General features: G+C 35.3%; 1 protein-coding gene across 1 annotated transcript; it reads right to left on the minus strand.

The window, feature by feature from the left end:
* Positions 1-11,014: 11,014 nt before the first annotated feature.
* Positions 11,015-21,047, minus strand: LOC145492059 (growth hormone-regulated TBC protein 1-like). Its single transcript, XM_081471375.1, has 11 exons — positions 20,911-21,047; positions 19,821-19,975; positions 19,516-19,562; positions 18,314-18,428; positions 18,068-18,189; positions 17,029-17,125; positions 16,750-16,813; positions 15,611-15,719; positions 15,131-15,268; positions 13,624-13,671; positions 11,015-12,839 (listed from the first exon to the last, which is right to left on the minus strand). Exons 1-11 carry the CDS (start codon positions 20,925-20,927, stop codon positions 12,729-12,731), a joined length of 1,023 nt encoding a protein of 340 aa, XP_081327501.1. The 5' UTR covers positions 20,928-21,047; the 3' UTR covers positions 11,015-12,728.
* Positions 21,048-21,228: the final 181 nt, after the last annotated feature.

The following is a 21,228-nucleotide window of genomic DNA, read 5'->3' on the forward strand; positions in this document are numbered from 1 at the left end:
GTTTGGAAGTATTGAAAATTCGAGAACTGCAAAGTTGTTCTAATTTAACCACCATACTTAAGAAAGAACGAGGGTAATAATTCCAGAACTCCGTCAAATTTTCTTTGTTTTCGGACGTTTCTTAAAGAAATAATCTTGTAAGAATTTGGCAACAATTCTTTTAGAATGAATATTGACTTTTCTTTGTGCAAGACATTTCAACCAACAATTGAATTTCCATGAATCATTGTTTGCGAGACTCTTAAGCCTAGAATTAAGAAATTCCACCCTGGCATTAATTTGGAAATTTTTCATATCTTTTCATTGAACATCTTAGTCATTATGTAGCATTTGAAAAACATGCTAAGTCGAGCTGTCACAAATCTGAAAACACTTTTAATCTGATTAACAGGGTTTTACTCCAACAAAGCACTGAATCGACACGAAATCCACAGGATATGCCACAAGAACCTGTAGGTTATTTAAAATCTGACGGTAAACACCAAAGAGTTCCCTTTTGGACTGAAAAATGTACATTTTTGAACCTACTCTGTAACAATGAATACAGTCAGCTTTGGTCAAATAACATGCAACTGGAAATTGGCAATTCAGTGGTGGTGTTTTGATGCCATTTCCCTAAACAATGCAAGCGAATGTGCAAAAAAACCCTTCATTCGATGTCTTTTTAAAAACTTAAGGGTATCAAATTTCCAAAAGTAATTTCTCTTTTACTTGTCGTAATTTCTATATGCCAACCATTACACTTGACAACATTGACAAATTTTTCATCAAGACAATATCCCTTAGTTGATTATTTCCTTTGTTCTCGTCACATACCTGCTTGACAATGTATTGATATAGTAAGGAAAAAGAATTTTATAAGTTGATCAGTTCTTGAGAATTGAACAGTTTATTACTAATTAGCCCTTATTTTGTAACATTAATATTGTTCATTTTCTCACCAATTGTCAATTTCCGTAAGATGAATTGATTACACTGGCTCAATTACTATTTTATACTGCCTTGATACGGTACAGAAAGGCGAAATCATAAGTTGATCACTAGTTCTCTAGAATGTAAAGGCTTTTTACTAATAAAATTGTTAGCTCCTACTTTGAAAGTGACCAACATATAACTCATTTTTGCATCCCCTGTAGATTTTATAACCTTATTATTCTTAAGACCAAGTGTTTTAATTGACTGTTGCTTATCATTTAAATTTTTCTTGAAAGAAAGGACCATTGCTTTGAACTCTTCAGGAAAAATATTGTTTTTCATCAACTATTTCCAAAAACGTTTGGTTCTGGTTGTTGATCAATTTGTTATACGCATTACGGAAAAGTAATTTAGTTTTGAAACGAAATTCACAAGAAACTATTCGACAGTTTCAAGTTCACCTCCAAGATAAAGGACCGAGTGGTAACTATTAAGGTTCATCCCTGGCATGCCCAAAATGTTAATTATCAATACTGGTTTCCCCATATTCTTTTTAATGTTGATTCTTAGATTGATAACTGTTAAATCAGGTTAAAGGGAGTAGAGAAATGTACTTATCTTAAATAAGGTTTGTCCAATTGTCAATGTGCACCAGAGTCCAAGAGTACACTGCAATCCAAGATGGCTGTACTTTCTTTCAATAGTGATCTGCTTCCAACCTGGAGAAGGAAAGGAACAACTGTAATAATTAACAATCTTTTAATTCAGTCATTCGACTGATACATTTGTAGTCGTGTTAGATACATTTGATAATTTCATAAATTTTCAGATAACAGTAGTGATTTGGTGTGGTTTCACATTTGCTTAAGAGATCTTGAAGAAAAGCGAATATTCCTTATGGTATCTACCCTCCAAATTATGCCTAGATTATCGACAGAGTAATCGCTCAAGGTTTGGTTTTATGCACTGAAATGAAAACTACTCGATGACTTTATTCTCACAATGTTCTTATTCTTTACAAAAACTGGCTACCAATAGCTTATTTGAACGTTGTCGTCATTTGACTACAACCACCAGAATTCCTTTCGTTTTTTCTTTATTATTTAAATTTTGAATTCCCAGTGGGGTTTAAATAACAATTGCCCTAATTAAAATAAGGAAATGAAAAAGAGAAGGATTCTGGTAGTTGTAGTCAGATGACGCCGTCATGCAAATCTCCTATTGCAATCCAGTGTTGCAACATGTTCTCTTCGGTTTATAATGAAAACCAAACAGTTGTAACTGATTATTTTACAAGTTGTTGCTTTCAAATTGAATTTTCTCGAAAATTATGGAGAGACCGGAACGTTCGTTTTAAGATTCAAAAGCCCTTGTTTACTTGAAAAAAGAGAAGGAAAGAAAAATTTAATAGAATTTTCCCTTAGTTTTTCTAGCAGATTTAGTCTTAGTTTTATATTGAGACTCATCCACAGTGATACCATGTATAAACAGAACTCTTTCGTGAAGCCGCAACCTTTTGAACTGAGACACTTCACAAGAGAAGGAACTAAGTTCTGTTGATTCTGAGAATTTTGTTCTTCATGAAGACAACACCAGTACCTTCAGCTACTGATGATTCTTATTTATTAGCGTTTAATTCTTAGTCAGCAAGACCCCGTTGATAACAATACTTTGTACAGAAGGGTTATCTTGGGGAAATATTCGATTATCGTTATTATTAATATTAGTATTATTATATTATTAACGAAATTGACAAGATACAATATTAAACAGTTTTAGGTCGACTCCCAAGATAAACACTGAGGGGTAACTATTCAGGTTTAACCCTACCACACCCAACATCTATCATTCTGGTTTTTAATGTTGATTCTGAGAATTTCATTCTTCATCAAGACAATACCTTCAGCGACTGATTTTCTTAGATTTTCACCGCTCTTTCGCTGTAACTGTTAAATGGTTAACAAGAGTAGAAATAATGTACTTATCTGATGTTTCCAATAGCCTATATGTGCACCAAAGTCTAAGAGTACACTGCAATCGGCCAAGATGGCTGTAGTTTCCTCAATACTGATCTGTTTCCAACCTGGAAAATATTATAATATTGATGTTTTAATTCAGGCAGCCGACTGATAAATTTGTAGTCGTGTAAGATACATTTGATAATTTCATAAATTTTCAAACTGAACCGTAGTGATTTGCTGTGGTTTTACATTTGCTTAAGAGATCTCGGAGAAAAGTGAATATTCCTTATGGTATCTACCCTCCATCCAGCACCCCTCCCCCTTCTAGCATGTACCTTTAATGACTGTCATGTGCTTTCAAACTCGAATATTGGTCACACCCTCTGAAAACACACCCTTTCGTTTTAGATGCAAAAATCTCTATAACAATAAACTTCCTCCTTCCTTCACTGCCATGTGAAATGTGGAGTTTGATGTCAAAATAGTGACCAAATATCAACATTTACTTTAGAACTTCCTGATGCAAACTGTCTTTGGCTCCATTTGATAAGTGAGATCCTTTCAATAAATCAAAGCTATAACTGCCTTCTTGTTTGTGAAAGATCCTTAATGATGATCAATATTTCCTAATTAAGGTAAGACGAGCTATGTGGATACAAAACTATTGAGGTTCACACCCTGCCTCACCCAAAATATTAATTCTCATCACTGGTTTTCTCATATTTTTTTATGTTGATTCTGAGAATTTGGTTCTTCATAAAAACAAAAACCTCAGTGACTTTCTTAGATTTTGATCATTCTTGCACCAAGGCCACTAACTGGTTAAGGAGAATAGAAATAATGTACTTCAGATTCTTTCAATGAATCAAAGCTATAACTGCCTTCTTTTTTGTGGAAGATCCATGTTTCTTAAGGTAAAAAGAGCTCTGTAGAAATAGAGAGATGTATTTTATTCATTTGGAAGACTGAATAAGGATAAACTGAACTTTGGCAGAGAAACCTCATTTCATGGGCAATTTATACAAGAGTCAACATAAACGCTCCCTTTTTCGAATGTTAAGCCTATAAAATTGGGGCAAGATGCGGAACATAACAATGCGTTCGTCTTTTACAAACAGGCTCTTAAATTATTAATGGCCCTTTACTTGAACTCAAGAGCTAGCAATCGACATCTAATTTCTCCCTATGATACCAATACGTAATCAAGTAGACTTTGATAATTCTTTGACAATTATTGATAATTCTTTGATAGTTCCTTGAAAATTCTTTGATACTTTTTCGACAATTCTTTAATAATTTTTTAGCAATTCTTTTGACAATTCTTTGACAATTCCTTGACAATAATAATAATAATAATAATAATAATAATCACTTTATTTAAGTGTCCATGTATTTAGCACTAATGTGTTAATTGGGGACACTTTAAATAAATAAACAAATATTTCAAATATAACATAAACTATTAATCCCAAATCCTTTGACAATTCTTTGACAATTCCTCGATAATTCTTTGACAATTCTTTGACAATTCTTTGATAATTCTTTAACACTTTTCTGATAATTCTTTGACAATTCTTTGATAATTCTTTGATAATCCTTTGATAATTCATTGATAATCCTTTGATAATTCTTCGATAAATCTTTGATAATTCTTTGACAATTCTTTGATAATTCTTTGACAATTCTCAGACAACTTTTTGATAATTCTTTAAAAATAATACCACAAATCTATATCTTTGATAATTCCTTGATAGTTCTTTGACAATTCTTTGACGATTCTTTGCCAATTACTTGACAATTCCTCGATAATTCTTTGAAAATTCTTTGACAATTCTTTGACAATTCTCTGATAATCTTGTGATAATCTTGTGATAATTCTTTGATAATTCTTTGATAATTCTTTGATAATTCTTTGAAAATTCCTTGAAAATTCTTAGAAAATATTTTAATAATTCTTTAATAATTCTACGACAAGCCTTTGATAATTCCTTGATAGTTCTTTGCCAATTACTTGACAATTCCTCGACAATTCCTCGATAATTCTTTGACAATTCTTTGATAATTCTTTGATAGTTCTTTGAAAATTCCTTGAAAATTCTTAGAACATTTTTTGATAATTCTTTAATAATTCTCTGACAAATCTCTGATAATTCTTTGAGAATTCTTTGAGAATTCTTTGATAATTCTTTGATAATTCTTTGATAATTCTTTGAAAATTCTTTGAAAAACCTTTGACAATCCTTTGACAATTCTTTGAAAATTCCTTGAAAATTCTTTGACATTTTTTTAACAAATCTTTTATAATTCTTTAACAATTCTTTTGGCAGTTCTTTGATAATTCTTTAACAAATCGTTAACAATTCTTCGATAATTCTTTCATAATTCTTTGACAATTCTTTGATAATTCCTTGATAATCTTTTGATAATTCTTTGACAATTCTTTGACAATTCTTTGACAATTCCTTGATAATTCCTTGATAACTTTTTGATAATTCCTTGACAATTCTTTGATAATTCTTTGACAATTCTTCGATAATTCCTTAAAAATTCTTTGAAAATTCTGTGACAATTTTTGACGATTCTTTGATAATTCTTTAAAAATTCTCTGAAAATTGGCCCATCAAGACAACTCTAGGTAGCATTTCTTCAACAGAAGCCACGGTATACGTAAAAAAATTAAGATACTTCATATATACGAAATGATATTTCTAGTGTTGAGCGTGTAAGATAAAAATGACCTGGTAAAGAGCCTTCATAAAATTCTTCTTGAAATGACACCAGGTGTGATTATCCCGGCTCTAAACTACAAATTTCTCATAGAATATATTTATTTTCGGCTCAACTTTTTGTTAACTGTAGACATTTTCACTTTTACCGTATTTGCAGCATTTTAAAATTTTTTGGTCATTTTAATCAATTGTCTAACTAATCTATTTAATTCTTAATAGTTTTAAATGTTTAGTTTGTTTTGGGACCTTCTTGAACAGCTCCTTGGTAAGTGAAGACTTTTGTTTCAGTGAATATTGTTATTGAATCATTTCACCCTTAATTTTTATTCTGTTCGTTCAGTAAACAGTATTTCGCGGTTTCACGTTGACAAATAAACACAATGGATTTTATTCTTTTTTGGCCGGATTTTCAGGACTACCCATTAAGGGCCCATTGACTGATCTTTTTGACGCCGTTGCTAAGGGAAATATTTTCTCATAAAACTCTATCATTTTTAGTTAGTTCAGAGTTATTTCATGTGTGCGATCAGGGTAACTTTCAATATATCAGTAACACCAGGGATGACGTTATCAGGCCACGCCATTGGTCATGTGACTAATACTGAAAAAAAGGCTCCCAGGCAAATTACTTTATAGGAATTTTTTTTCATTGATTTATTACGCTATGCATAGATTTTGTTTCATTTCTAAAAGGCCAGATTTTGAGAGGATTTCAAAATATTGAAAAATTCGTAATTTTCTGAAAAATGCATGATTTCCAGAAAGCAATGCACAGCTATGTTTCCAACGTTAGCCTTAATCGAAACGCGTCGAAAAAGGCTGGATTTAATGAAAAACTGCGTTTCCTTTACCATTTAAAGAAACCGGATGTGCGCCCGATATATAGTGAAAGTTACCCTAGCGTGCGCAATTTACACTACCAGCACACTTCGGTAAGATCAAACAAAGCGACACGGAGTTAGTTTTTCTCTTTCTTTTGCTCTTGTTTTTCTGCTTTTCTCTTATTTTTTCTTTCCTTGTACTTTTTTTATTTTGCATTTGTGAAACACAAAGAAAAAACATCTAAAATGTAAGCGAATTTGCAAGTTATTGAGTTGTTTTTATTTCCGCGCCCAGGATGACGTAAGTAACGGGAAGTGAAATTTCACCTCCTTAGCAACGCGCACGAGCGCGCACACGAATCGGTTAATTGGCCCTCAATGTTAATTCTGATAATTTGGCAATACATCAACCTCGTATAGATAATAAAATTCTGTGTCTGAGACTCTCGATAATGAATAAATTTTCACAGGAAAATTTCATTTTTATTCCTTTGAGATGAAACCATTAAGTGCTAAATGACAGAAGGAACAAAAACAATCAGCAGAATTCCACTTGGGCACCAATGCAAATCCTGCAATCCGTTAGGTCTAAAATGGCAACGTTTTCTCGTTTTTTCGGAGGTTTCAGGAAAATACAAAAACAATGACATTGAATGTTACTCGACTTTAAAAACTGGAAATTGCGGTCAAAAAGCTGACAAGCGTGTGAATACAGTTACAAGTTTCAAACAACTTTTCAGTCTGCACGAGGTGGCTGAACACAGTTTTTGATACCCGTGTTTCATTCACCTTTTTCTCTAAAACCCTTGATCCCTCGGTCGTCAAAAATGGCAGAAAGCTAGTTAACAACATAAACTTTAGTTTTTTGATGGTTAAGCTGACGTATGTGCCGTTGCCATGGCAACATGAATGAATGTAAACAGGCCTTTAAAATCGGTTTTGTTTATTTGCAGAAAATCTAGTCATTAGATTTTCTTTAAAATTTGCATGCAACAAGCTCGTAACAATTCTCACAAGTTAACACCATTTTGCTAATAATTTAATAGAGAGATCTTCAATTATCCCTTGTTGAAAGTTCACTGGAATATCTAGAATTTCCTTTGTCAAAGTTCAATTATTTTTAATATTCCAGTTACTTATTTCCTAAAGTATTTTCGTGTCAAATTTCGTGAAATTCTAATGAGTAGTTCTCGCGAAATAGGCGTATTTTCGAGAGAGCAATTTTCATTCAATCGCAATTTTTTAACTTGCTACGCTTGCGCTGCATTTAATTGGGTTCTTTCGGTAAAAAAGAAAAAGCTGAGAATTGCTGGGTTCTTTGCATCGTTACCTTTTCTAACATATCTTTGTAATAAAAGACTAAAGTCATCAATACGCTGCGTTCAATTATAGAGAAAAATAGCAGATACTGCGGGTGTTGATTAAATAAAATGATCTCTCTATTGACGGCACGTTTGTTTTTTGCAATCCTTGTGCGCGCGCTGAATTGCATCAGCAAAAGCGCGCGCGAAAACTGTGTTCGGCCACCTTAAGTATGAAAACAATAGGCCCTTTGCACGATCCGGTCACATGGTACGGAATTAATTACGCTGGGACGCAAGTTACACAGTGGGATTTCCAAAAACAAAGGAACTCGCACCAGTCCAGCCCGACTTTCCTTTGTTTTGAAAATCCTACTGTGTAACTTGCGTCCCAGCATAATTAATTCTGTACCATGTGACCGGATCGTGTAAAGGGCCTATTACCCCATAAAAACCTTGAGCTCATAGTCTAATTGTAAATTAAAATGGACTTATCTTTAAACATGATGTATCCAATATTCAACTTGGACTAGAGGCCAAGAGCTGTACGTGTCAACACTTCCATCCAGCTGTTTGCACTATAGGAGCACTTGCCTCTTTATTTAGTTTATCTCTTTTTTGATCTGGAGAAAAACAAAGGAAACTTCAATATAACTTAAGCCTATTTTGCATGAATATAGAGATAATTTCAATTCCATAACTCAATTTATCTTTTGATGTCGATTTGTTCATCAATACAATTGATATGAAAAGAAACATAGCCCCTCGAATGTTCACTTCAACGACCAGTATCAACTTTCAGTCCCAGGCTCGACAAATATCAATTGTCTTTACTAACTGTCTTTCATTTTGCAAAAGACAGTTCTGAGAATTGGAAGTACATCAAGACCATCATTTATCCCCTGGTTGATGGTTTTCTTAATTTCCAAGACACTTGACAATTTATGCACGCTATGGCAAAGGTACATTAAGTTGAAAAAGTATAACAGTACGTGACAACAGAAGTATGAAACTACCATTTACTCATCTGAAATAATAAGATGTTTCCCATGGCTGCCTGACACGTCATTCTGCACACTTTGATCCAGTACAGCATTAAACCACGGCTCAACCTGGAAAATAGAAAAACACCAATAAACAAACCAAATCCTTACTGAACTTTTCAGTACAGGCTTGGGTACTTCCAGAAATGCCCTAAAAAACCAATGGACAAATGTCACAGTGATTTTCGATTCGCGCGAATAAAAGCGTTGCGGAGTTACGAATAAAAACTCACCTTCATGGAATGGATTAACAAAACAAACCCACTGCTACATATAGTTGAGCTCCAGAGTGGCTGGACAGAATCTCAAAGCACATACGCTGCAACTAAAACAGTTAGAGAAAACATGTTACCATTATCTCTGTCATCAGTAAAGCATTTTCAAATAATTTAGCTCAATTTACCAAATTTTATTTGGACATCCAGCGAAGTGTCGAAAATCCTTACCGTCCCTTCAGACTGGTTCAGACTATTGTCCAATACCATAGAATTGTATGGGGTTATCAACAAGACAGGGGTATAAAAATCCAAAAACAACACAATTACTTAACTTAAATTGAAGTGGAGGCTTGCATCGCTAAGAATCTGACGTCCAGAGTAGTTTGTTTTGCTGAAAGAGACTGCTCCAACACAATTTCTTTGGACACGTCTGTTGCTCTGTTCCGCTGGATCGTGAAAACAACAAGAAACAATACTTTAGGCCATTTTTATTTTAAGCTTAGCAAAACACCGTTGTTAGCCGTTAATGAGATTTTTTCATTGTTATTATTTATCTCCTGGGTAGGCAAGGATCTGTACAAACCATGCTGCTTATGATATAAGCTTACATGAAAAATGGAAAAATTAAAACCTTTTAACTCAGATTCATTCAATCAATAAATTTAAGCTAACGTCCAGAGCTTTTGTGGTATAGTTTTTAGTTTCTGGATTAATGAATCTGGCATAATTTAGTTTAAAACAGCTTGAAAGTGGTAATTCGCCATCATAAGGACACAATTACTGTTTTTATGGCCATGTTTGTACCTGATTCAAAATTTCAGAGGAAATTCGGAGGGAACAAGCAAAAGCCTGAAAGCCTGGTGTGTGACTACAAAGTCCTACTGTGGAATCTTGCTTTTGATTCATTAGCCAATATATACCTGACATACGTTCCTCCTTCATGTCTGGTTTGAAGCGCATTTTCAAACCGTTGCTGTCGGGAAGGAGAACTGAAGTGACAGCAACAGTGCAGTAAATCCAAAATCTGAGGCAACACTGGCACGGTTGCTACAAAAGAAGCACGAAACAAAAAATACATAAACATCAGCTACCTGCAATACTTACTCGCTCGGAATATAATTTTTTAAGCAATTGCAAATAGGGCTATGGAAACTGGCAGAGTCTAGATGAAGCTGCTTAGAAACTTGAAATTTCATTTCGTCATCATCTTAGAGCAATGCGGTTTGACCGTCAAAGTTCTCATTTAAACAAGAATGAAAATAAAATTTCATTTTAACCGACTGGTCGCACTTGGCAGGGAAACAAGCAGAGTCATGCAATAATTGCTCACTAGAAAAAAGTACTTGCTAACCCAGTATTCCAACAACCTGCAACAACTTACTTTTGACGATTCCTGCGACCCGAGCGAAGGGCAACTCGCAGTGAACTTCACGGCGTGGTCACAAGTCCGTTTAGGGGCCAAAATTGGAAGGCTAGCGAAATTTAGAAATGAAACTAAAGCTAAATAACAATTAAATGAATAGAAATGATACAAACAAGATCAGGAAAATATAAACTTATCTCATAGAAGGACATGAAAGATGTCTGCAGCTTCGCTTCACAGTACAACGATGAACAAAATTTAAACTAAGGGCGTGTCATTTGACGCCTCTTTATATACGTGATTAAAATTCATTCCACGCTGCTTCGAGAAAAATTTTGAATCAGACAGATCTAGAATGCATTATAAGGCGTCTTCAGAATTTCTTCGTTAAAATGTTTTAGCCTTTAATCACTTCAACAATGCCTTGAGAAAAGCACGCACTCCGATTATATCATCAATGCGGAATGCTATTTTTTGTTGGAATAAGCGCGTCGCTGACTTTTTGTTTGCAAGCTTTTAACATCAGGGCATATTTAAAATTCTCCTATTGAATGGATTCTTATTGATTTTTTTCTCAAGGAAAGCAAACGAATGAATATTACTGTAATACGATTTAATAGATGCAAAAGTTCTGAACGTTGAACATTTTGTTTTATAGCCCTCATGATCAGCTAACTTCAGTACTTGAAACGGTTGCAGTATTCAGATATCAGAAAACGTACTGCGCATCTTTCTGCGCGGTACGTGAGGATGTCGCTCGGTTGATCTTCTTATTTGAGCAAGCATGAATTTTTGTTCGGCATTTCACTGTTAAGAAAACAATGCTCCCCCTGCCTGCTCAGAGGTTCTCTCGCTTACTGATATATTCAGTGGTACGCTTATATATGGATGCATAGGATTTTGTTTTAGGTGCTACGCCGTAATTACAGATCTTGTATTCCAGGTGCTAAGATGTTTTCATTTTCAGACAAACAATCCGTAAGCTGTCCCTAGAGCACGGCATCTTAATTGATATTAGTTCGTTAAAATTTTCGGCGTTTCAATCCAAACGCCGACATTGCTTTAGACAGTCCTTGTATATTTTTTTTTCCTTTATTTACTCTCATCCTACTCATTGTATGCTAGCTTATGCTCCCTGTGGTACTATATGTTATCCATACTAAAGCATGAACGGGAGAGTGCAGGGTGCGGTAGTCGCTGGTGTAGCGGTCCAGCGCACCGCATTTGGACCTCAATCAACATGAAGGAGAAAACGTGAACAAATAAACCTTCAGGCATCTTTCCAGCAGCACTACATGGTACAGGAATGCTTACATGGGTAATCCACAGACACAAAGCTCAGTCAACCACATTTCTGCACATTTTATTTACTTTCAAGTCACAACCAGGTGAACCAGCATAAAAGCAATTATGTATTAAATCTGTTAATTTTGTACAAATTAAAAAAAAATTGTTAAAAAAGACCAAACGCACAGAAAGTACAAATCTAACTGAGTGATGTATGCAAGTCCTGGTTTTGTTTAAAACCTGTCAAGAATACAATCTCTTTCAAGGTAAAAATTTCGTTTCAAGTGAGTAGCAATTCATTAATAGGGAATTTAAGAAAACTATAATGGCAACGCCAGTACAATTGCTACGCACGTGCATTATAATTCTTGGCAATTTTGTTTTCGTCGTCCTCTGCAAAACGACAACGTGAAATGACCAAATTCTGCGCTGCAAAGAGAACTGAGGTGAACCACGACGGTTAACTTTTTAAATTTCTATTTCCAATTTAGCATAGTGTTTAAATTTAGCATATGTTTAAATTCGTGCGTGGTTACTAACTTATGATTGAAGGACATCTCAGAGTCATTAACAAAACAGTAAAAATCCTCCTCACATTGTAAGTGTCACAGTTTTAGAATGAGGTTCTAATTTCAAGCAAATAAGTTATTTACAATTGCTAAATTAAATTTCCAGAACCAAGTCAGCTGTCCAAATTGTATTACACTGTAACAAAATTATAAAGGGCACCCGATTAGTCCAAAATTGTTACATCACCGTAACTTCTTATATGATGATATATTATTACATTTGAAAATATATGTTCCAACTCAGTTTCAGTGGACATAAAAATGATCTAATTATCTGTTGTATTCCATTTGATAAACTGTGAATAGCATCAAATTGTAACATTTCTATTAGTTACCAAAAAAATTCCTTTCAATTGACCCATAAATTATAAAACTTTTAATAGTTCTAAATTTTCTCCATGTACCATGTTTGCAATGTTCTAACAGAAAACCAGCAACAGACCAACTGACCAACCGACAAGAAAATCAATAACAGAATTATAATTATTATTAAAAGCATATTAATTTTGTATGAATCGTTTTTATGTCCGTGGTTGCCTTGCTTGTTGCTCTGCAGTTATTTTCTCTGTTGCAGCTTTACGCAGTTCCTTTATCCATCTTCTTGAAAAGGAGCCAGGAATCTCAAAAGCATGCTGTGTAAAGAAATCAAAAGGAAACAGAACTTAAAAACTGCTTCTCCAGTCAAGAAAATCCCATGTTTCTCCGCTTTACATTTGTGACAGATGTTTTCTAATTGTTATAGAAGACATCAGCTGTTATTAGATTTAAGGCACTGAGACAAAAACAAAGTAAGTTTGCTCTTTCATTTTGGTTTATATTTTTTCGTTTGTCTTAATTTGTTTTCTTGAGCATCTCTGCTTAAATATATTTAATTTGTATGTCCAGTAAGAAAATTCTCAACTTCCTAGTCCCCTTCCTTCACATACCAACCCCTCCCCTCTCAAATAGGAGTTGGCTGAAACTCAGGTCTGACCCCAGGCTGAACCGTTATTGATTTTACTCCCTGATTGTCATTCAATCTGAGAATTTTATATTGAAAAGAGACAATATCATTTAGTTGATGCATTGTAAATATAGACTTGTCACAAGTCTGCTTGACAATTCTTGATGCTGTCTGTAACAGTCAACACAATATAAGAGTACAGCACTTAGCCCTTTCTTAAAATACAATGTTTGTTGCTTCATATGGAAAAAGCAAACATAGATTGTTTTTGCATGTGAAACAATGGGCAACTAAACTTGGCAAAGGAATATGCTAAATCAATTGTAAGCACCTTGGACAAATAATGGGTGTGTGTGCTTTACAAATGAACTATTACAATTATTATTATTCATTATCATCATTACGGCAAATAATGGATGAGTGCACTATATAAACGAACTATTACTATTATTATTACTCATTATCATCATTACCTCCATGAATCTGTGACAGTCCATTGTTGAAGGTCCTTGAGTTATTTCCTAACAGTTAACAAAAGGAAATATTCAAAATTAATGTAGCGTTTACATGTGCCAAGGACCACAAACCAAGTCTCCCCTTCAGGGAAGTGTCCCAGTGTTGTGTGACTAGATGTCTCAAAAGTTAAGGCTTGAATTCATTCAAGAAATCCTTAACACCAAATTTCTGATCAGAATAGGGAGTTAAAGCAAATCACAATGGCAACAGCAGAGGCAATGCCACTAATTCTAATGAAACAAAATGTTTAAAAAACACAACAATGATTGAGTACATGTATGTGGGTTATAAATCTTCACTTGGTACATTTCTTTGCTGTTCTTTGCCAAACCACAGCATTAAGGACCCATTAACCAATTTATGCGTGCGCTCGCGCGCGTTGCTAAAGAGGTGAAATTTCACTTCCGGTTACCTACGTCAGCCTGAGCGCGAAAAATAAAAACAACTCAATAACTTCCAAATTTGCTAACATTTTAGATGTTTTTCTTTGTGTTTCACAAAATGCAAAGTAAAAAAGTACAAGCAGAGACAAAATAAGAAGAAGACAGGAAAACAAGAGCAATAGAAAGAGAAAAACTAACTGCGTGTGGCTTTGTTTGATCTGACCCATGTGCGCTGGTAGTGTAAATTGCGCACGTGCTGATAAGGTAACTTCCCATGTATATCGGGTGCACTTCCGGTTTCTTTAAATGCTAAACGAAACACGGTTTTTCATTAAATTCAGCCTTTTTCGACAGATTTCAATAAAAGCCAACGTTTGAAAGACAGCAATGCATTCCTTTTTCAAAATCATGCTTTTTTCAGAAAATTACGAACTTTTTAATATTTTGAAATTCTCTCAAAATCTGACCTTTTAGAAATGAAACAAAATCTATGCATAGCGTAATGAGGATTTAAATTAAAATATCAAATCAATGAAAAAAATCCCCATAAAGTAATTTGCCAGGGAGCCTTTGCGTTTTTTCAGTATTAGCCACATGACCATGGGCGTGGCCTGATGACGTCATCACTAGTGTTACTAATTATGAAAAAGTTAAAACACATGAAATAACTCTGAACTAACTAAAAATGATGAGGTTATATGAGAATAAATTTTCCTTAGCAACGGCTCGAAAAGATCGGTTAATGGGCCCTTAAATGACCAAATTCTGCCTAAATATTACATGTACCTGGAGAAGGTGAGCCACAATGGCTCATTCTAAATTTATTTTTTGAATTTTAATGTTGTTTTGGGATCTGATCTGTCTAATTAGACTTGGAATTGTCCGGCAATAAATAAATCCATCTTTCATGACTAAAAGTTGAGTTCAACCATGAAGATGTCAGCTGTGCTTACATTTTTGACACGGGCCAGGTTACATAGCATGTCAAGAGCTGGGATGTCAAAAGATGGTGGCCATGCGTGAAACACTGAAAGTGGATTTTAAGACAAATTGATTTTTCAAAATCCTTTTTTCCTCTCACCTTCATAGCTGTACACAGTTGAGCAAAGTCATGACAAGCTAGCAGCTTTTCCTTGTTAAGACTCATCATTGTCAGTGCTACTCTGAGGATCACTTTTGATCCTTCATAGAACAGGCAGTCCCAGATGCGAAGCACTGTCTGAAAATGGTTTATAATAAGGTGTTGCTTTAGTAAGCCTAAAATATCTAGTAAATTACATCCATGTAAACATCAGTTCCCAAAAAAGTGCATAAAAAGCTCTTCAGAAAATAGATATATTGTTCAACTGTTTGAATATTAAATGTTTCTACCCAAGTATATATTAAATGAGGACCAACCAATTTAACACCTAAGGAAGTAACCCAAGTTGCACTAGAAGCCCATCAGGGAGGGGGGGGGGGGAGCACATGGAAATCCTCCTGGTAGCCACAGTTACAAGCATCATAAATTACTTTAGATTCTTTCAATGATTGGTTGAACATGATTTTCTGTCATACCTACCTCAACTGGAAGTACATCAATGTAAAGGCAAATGAACCACTTCGTAGAGAAGATGGTGTAAGATACACCAAGTCTATCTATATGCTCAAACAAATCTGGCATCTTGGCTCTGTGTTAATAAAATAATAAAGTTCTAACCCCACATAATCATCAAGATAGCACCACTTGGAAAATATAACAACTATTATGTCAAATACTTTTGTAAACTTAAACTAGTAGTAATCAAAGATTAGAGCAGTGCGTTCATGTGTGTACTTTGCATGTTTGGTCTACTTTGGTGGCGTTTGAATGGCTTGATAGAAAAATAAGTTTGATCGAGTGACAGATAACAATCTGCATGTGAAGTTGAAGCCTGCTGTAATAGTGTTAATTAAGTATTAACTTGTACTGGACACAATATTTTCCAGGAAAGGCACTTAAACTGTTGGCGACACTTCTTGATAAAATTACATTTTGACCAACGACCCAGCAAGACAGGGCATCACCAAATGTTTTCAAATTTTGTGTTTGTATTTCTTTACACTGCTCGAATTTACATCTTGTTTTCACAAATGAAAAAGGTGAATTAACCATTCTGACCACAAAGCACAGCCTTTTGGCGAGTTACACAACACGGAAAGTTTGTTTCCTGACAACCAATCCTGGTCACAATGAATTTTCTGAGCTATAAATTGGAAAATTTATTTTCTGAGCACTGATCTGAGGATCATCATGGCCATTTGCCAAGCTACACAGAAGATTTGTTTTCCTTCCACAATTCATGGCCATTTGTCATCGCCGAGCTACAAAACATTATTTCCTGATAACACAGGCTTTAGTTACTTGTTTGTTGTCGAAGGCTAGTGGGTCAAAATACATGCAGCTTTGCAGAAATCATACACACTTCGAATCTATACAGCAAATATGGGACTGTGTGCATGTGTTCATGGTGTAATTTGTGTAATTCGCCCCCACTGTGGGGGAGGGGGGGAGAATGAGCAAACAAATGATCCTTCCCAAAAATTCTCGATACAAACTGGATTAGGATTGCGTGACACTACATACATGCATTTTGCAAAGATAATTTACTGCTAATAAACAATTACTGTATAACTAAATATTTATCAGTTGAAATGTAAATTCCAGAACATACACCATACCTGACTACTTCCCGTAGAGCCTCTTGCTCAACTTGGAGTCCAAACATGTCCTTAGCATAATAATCTGCAAAAGGCAGCCACTCACTTCACTTTTAATACAACAATCAAATGCTCAACCTTTACTTCATAAAGTTGTTACTCTTTTAATTTGTCCTACACTGTTGTAGGCAGGGTGTTTTGGATGACACCTTAATGTGCTATCACATGTAAAAACAGTCTTTTTTCTCTGTAATACTAATATCTTTTTCCCCGTAATACTACGCTTAATAAAAATAATACCTGGCAAAAGTTTTCCAACAATAACATCCAAAAGCCAGAAAGCCACTTCCTGTTTTCTAACAATGAGAAGCATCAACCCAGCTATATAGTTCAGACCCTGAAATAACAAAACATAACCAATCACATACTACAATATGATTCGATTTAGCACCCTCCTTCAAAATAAGCACCCTTTTGGAATAAGTGCCCCCCTTTGAATGTGTTTTTATTGATAAGCACCCCTATTCCAACTAAGTGCCCCCATTCTAATAAGCAACCCTATTATAATATTATTAATTACATTATAACACCGTCAGAGTATATATCAATGGAGGTTCATCTCCCTTAATTGCTCACATATGTAATGCTGTTATCGTTTCTTTTCTCAGATAGTTGTTTTGAACATTTGGTTGTTTCTCCAAAAAGAAGAGAGTGTTCTGTCCTGAGCAAGTACCCCTCTCGAATAAGCATCCTTCCTTGAAGTACCATAAATAATTAAGCATCCCAGGCACTAAATCAAATCATTACCATACTTGTGTAAGCCTAAGTCAATAGCCACTGAGTTAGTACATTGAGCTTACTAAATTATTTAGACACTGTAGCACACATTTGCACAAGCTTAGGCTCCATGGATATCTAGAACATTGGACCAGGTCTTGGCAGCAAAGAACATGCAGTATGTTCATACAGAGAAGACTCGGGATTGACATTCTCCCAGAACAGTCCCTTGGTTAATAAGTGATTTATTGCACAATGTAACAATTGGAAGCAAACTTAAGCAACTTTACCTGCTGCAATACTACTGGGCTGGCCATGAAGCTTTCCGACTGGCTAATTTTATTGATTACTATAGCTAGCCTTGTGCATCCGATAGTGCGATGAGGACTGATGATAGCTAGCCTTACCAAATCAGACATAATTTGCACGGCCATTTGCAAAAGGGAAGAGTTGCTACCTTGAACTGTACTCAACAGCTTAAGATGATCTTTCCTACACAGAATACATGTAATTATACTCAATCTGGAAAATCCTGCTCACAAAACAGCATGCTAACACTTACTTGGCAATAGCCTATCCTTGGGTTGTGTTTTGCATAAGCAACCAAAACATTGTGCAAAGCAGGCCTCAAGTCAGCTTGATTGTTGGAAAAATGAATGTTATCAGGAAAGGTACGGTCAATATCTAGAGAAAATGTTCAAACGAAAAATGAGATTAATTAAACAATAAACATAATTCAATATAATTTAATAAAAGTCTGAAAAATATGGATGAGCACATGTATAGACTGACTGTGGAGTCAATATACCTGTCTGTATAGCATGCAAGGTCTGTTCATCCAGTGAACTATCTCCTGTTAATTGCTGGTATTTACCACGGTTTAACTTCATTTTCTTTCTTGCTCCACTGATGTCTACCCATACCTTGAAAAAAGCCAAATCCTCAGTTATTAACTAATTAGCTAATGAAGTTAAACCCAAACTTTATGTGCACAGAAAAACTGAACTGGTAATGTTGGTTATGCAGTTACCTACATGTAGTAAACAAATGAAATTTTCAAACTATATAAAACTATGCTGATTGAGAATTGACTTAGTCTTTAAACTTTACCTGAACTTTGCTCAAATAATGGTTGTGGTTTTTGCTACCATATTCCATCAAGTTAGTAGACCCCTTAGGAAACTGATCTGTTTTGTTGATTGTTTCCTTTCCCCAAGGTTAACCCGAATATTGTTCCCCTAAATTGACAGCAACAAGAAATGCAATTGTGTCTAAACCCCCGAGTTTCTACACTACTGCCACAAAGGCACAGTTCAGGCATCTCTGGTAAAAAATATTACAACAACTGATCGCTTGATAAAGCATTAGCTACACAATCAATGTAGCCAGTCACTTAGCTGGCTTGACTTGTCTTGGAAAACAGTTCTATGTCCTACTACGATAAGGACAGGATGAAGGAGAATTTTGTGAGCTAACAAATCAAGACAGTCCTGTTTGAAGCCTACACTCATTTGTATCAAACTTCAAAAATATTTGACCTAATATCAATCAATCTCTACCCAGTAACATTATCAACCTGTTCACCATAATGGAATGACTACTTGAACCTCACTGCAATTAAAGAATCATGTGTACTAAAGGCATCTGTGGTTGGGTGTCGATCGATACCCTCAATCAATACTCTAGATCGACACTTGATCAACACTCCATTGAAAGCTCAGTTGACACTCGATCGACATCTCATTCGACAGTTGATCGGCAGTCAACTAATTTTTGATCAATGCATATGAACTTGTCAGTCGACACTCGGCCAACTATGGACCGGCTGTTGATCAAGTGTTGATCGAGTGTTGACCGAGTATAGATCGGGATGTCGATCAAGTATCCATCACGATGACGATCAAGGGAAGCAATTGAGAGTATCAATCGATCAGATGCCTTTAGTACAATGTACACATGATCCCAATTAAACGCTGAATATACAGTCACACATTACTTTTGTTTAATTACCTGGGCCCTGAGCTCAGATGGAACTCCCTTCCTGACGAACCTCTTGACTGAGAGTTGACAAAGCAGAGAATAACACTTCAGAAAAACCACATCAAGTGGAGTCAATGGCTCAAGTGTTACTGTTAAGGGTTCAGCAATGCACATACGGAAATTACAGTAATACAGAGGGTCACAAAATCCTACTGACAATACAAAATGTACATGTACATGTAGATATCAAGAGTAACATATTGGCCTGCATCAATATTCGATGGACATTTTTTCATCATGTTTAATTAAGCATCAGTATTACAATGTTGTTTTACCTCGTCTTGATTTCCTCACTTTATTTACGCCCCTCAGGAAGCTGTCCCACCTTGAAGCTCTTCTAGCCAGGATCCTAATGTAACTTGACATAAATTCTTCATAGCTTGAATAATCAAAGTCATCAGGTCGATGGAAGCCATATTCATCTACTGGACTACGGTTGAAACATTTAAAAAAGCTTATGTTTGGTTTTCATGACACCAGTCAAATCAGGTTATGGCAATCTGGAATAAAATTTATATCCCAAATGCCTTTCATGTACTTGGATCTCTTTTAGTACAGAGACGTACATGTACGTAGCGAAAGTTGGCTGGATTGACAGAGCCATGTCGATTTCAAACTACAGAGTGGTTTTCTATTGTTTAGTGTCATAACACCAAAGCCAAAGTAATCGCTCAGGCCAATATAACACGCAAAGGGCAAAGGATACACTCAATCCTGTCAACCTGTGCCAGATATTTTAGGCATAGGTTCAACTGTGGTGTTATTTATAGAAAAGCAAAAAAGACAAAGATTGACTACGGAGACCAGCCAATCACATTTTGTCATTTTAATAAAACTAATTCGATATATTAAGCTTAAATAAAGACCTAATTAAAATTCAAGCTTTCATCGAGGTACAATGCACTGCAAGCCTAATTTCATACTGCATATGATTAAGTTTAAATATAACATTTAAAGATTGCTGGTAAACCGCAAGCGTGTTTTTGTTCTTATCTTGTTTATTATGACCTGTACTAGATTGCCTGTGGTCTTCCCAGATACCCAACGACGGTCGAACCTGAACTTGCACAACGACTAAACTGAATACATTAAGAATGAATTGAATAAGCCTTAGTTGGAATGAAGAAAGCAGTTCAGGCCAAACAAAGTATTACGTTTTAAAAGTATATTTTTTGCAGAACATATAAAGCTTCAGTAAGGTTATCACAATGTCTTCTAACCCTTGGTTACGCTGTAATAAACTAAGTAAAAATCATGGTTACTCGAGCGAGATTGTGAGTGTCGAAAGCAAGCAATTCATTCCGCTTGCAGAGGGAGGAACCAAACAAATTGTCTACCAAGGGAGGTCAGTTGCCGTGGAAATACCTTTGAATCGTGGACATATCTGCTATGTCTTATCAAAGAGCATTCTCAGTGGGCTCCGCGCTAAAGAGAACCATGCAAACTATGCATTTGGAAGGTTGGTTTCCTCCCGAGTGGTGTCAATCGTACTCCTTCGCAGACGGGACAGGAAAAATATCCGGTGTTGGTGTTCTATCAGCTCTGATGATTGGCTGACTCTCCTATGACCAATCAAAACATGTGTTATATCATATTTCCAAACAACTCCTTTCAAATGGCCAGGTCTTTCAGGTCGTCATTTTTTCTGCGTTTTACTCCGTTTTGCTTCTGGGTTCATGACTG

The sequence above is a fragment of the Orbicella franksi genome, chromosome 7 (assembly GCF_964199315.1).
Source record: "Orbicella franksi chromosome 7, jaOrbFran1.1, whole genome shotgun sequence".
Classification (NCBI taxonomy): domain Eukaryota; kingdom Metazoa; phylum Cnidaria; class Anthozoa; order Scleractinia; family Merulinidae; genus Orbicella; species Orbicella franksi.

What these genes read in the sequence shown, in the direction of transcription:
- LOC145492059 (XM_081471375.1), bottom strand. An exon ending in GCTCTACGGGAAGTAGTCAG is followed by an intron (nt 15,720 to 16,749) that starts GTATGGTGTATG and finishes TTATTAACACAG; the next exon opens with AGCCAAGATGCCAGATTTGT. An exon ending in ACTGTCACAGATTCATGGAG is followed by an intron (nt 12,840 to 13,623) that starts GTAATGATGATA and finishes TTCTTTACACAG; the next exon opens with CATGCTTTTGAGATTCCTGG.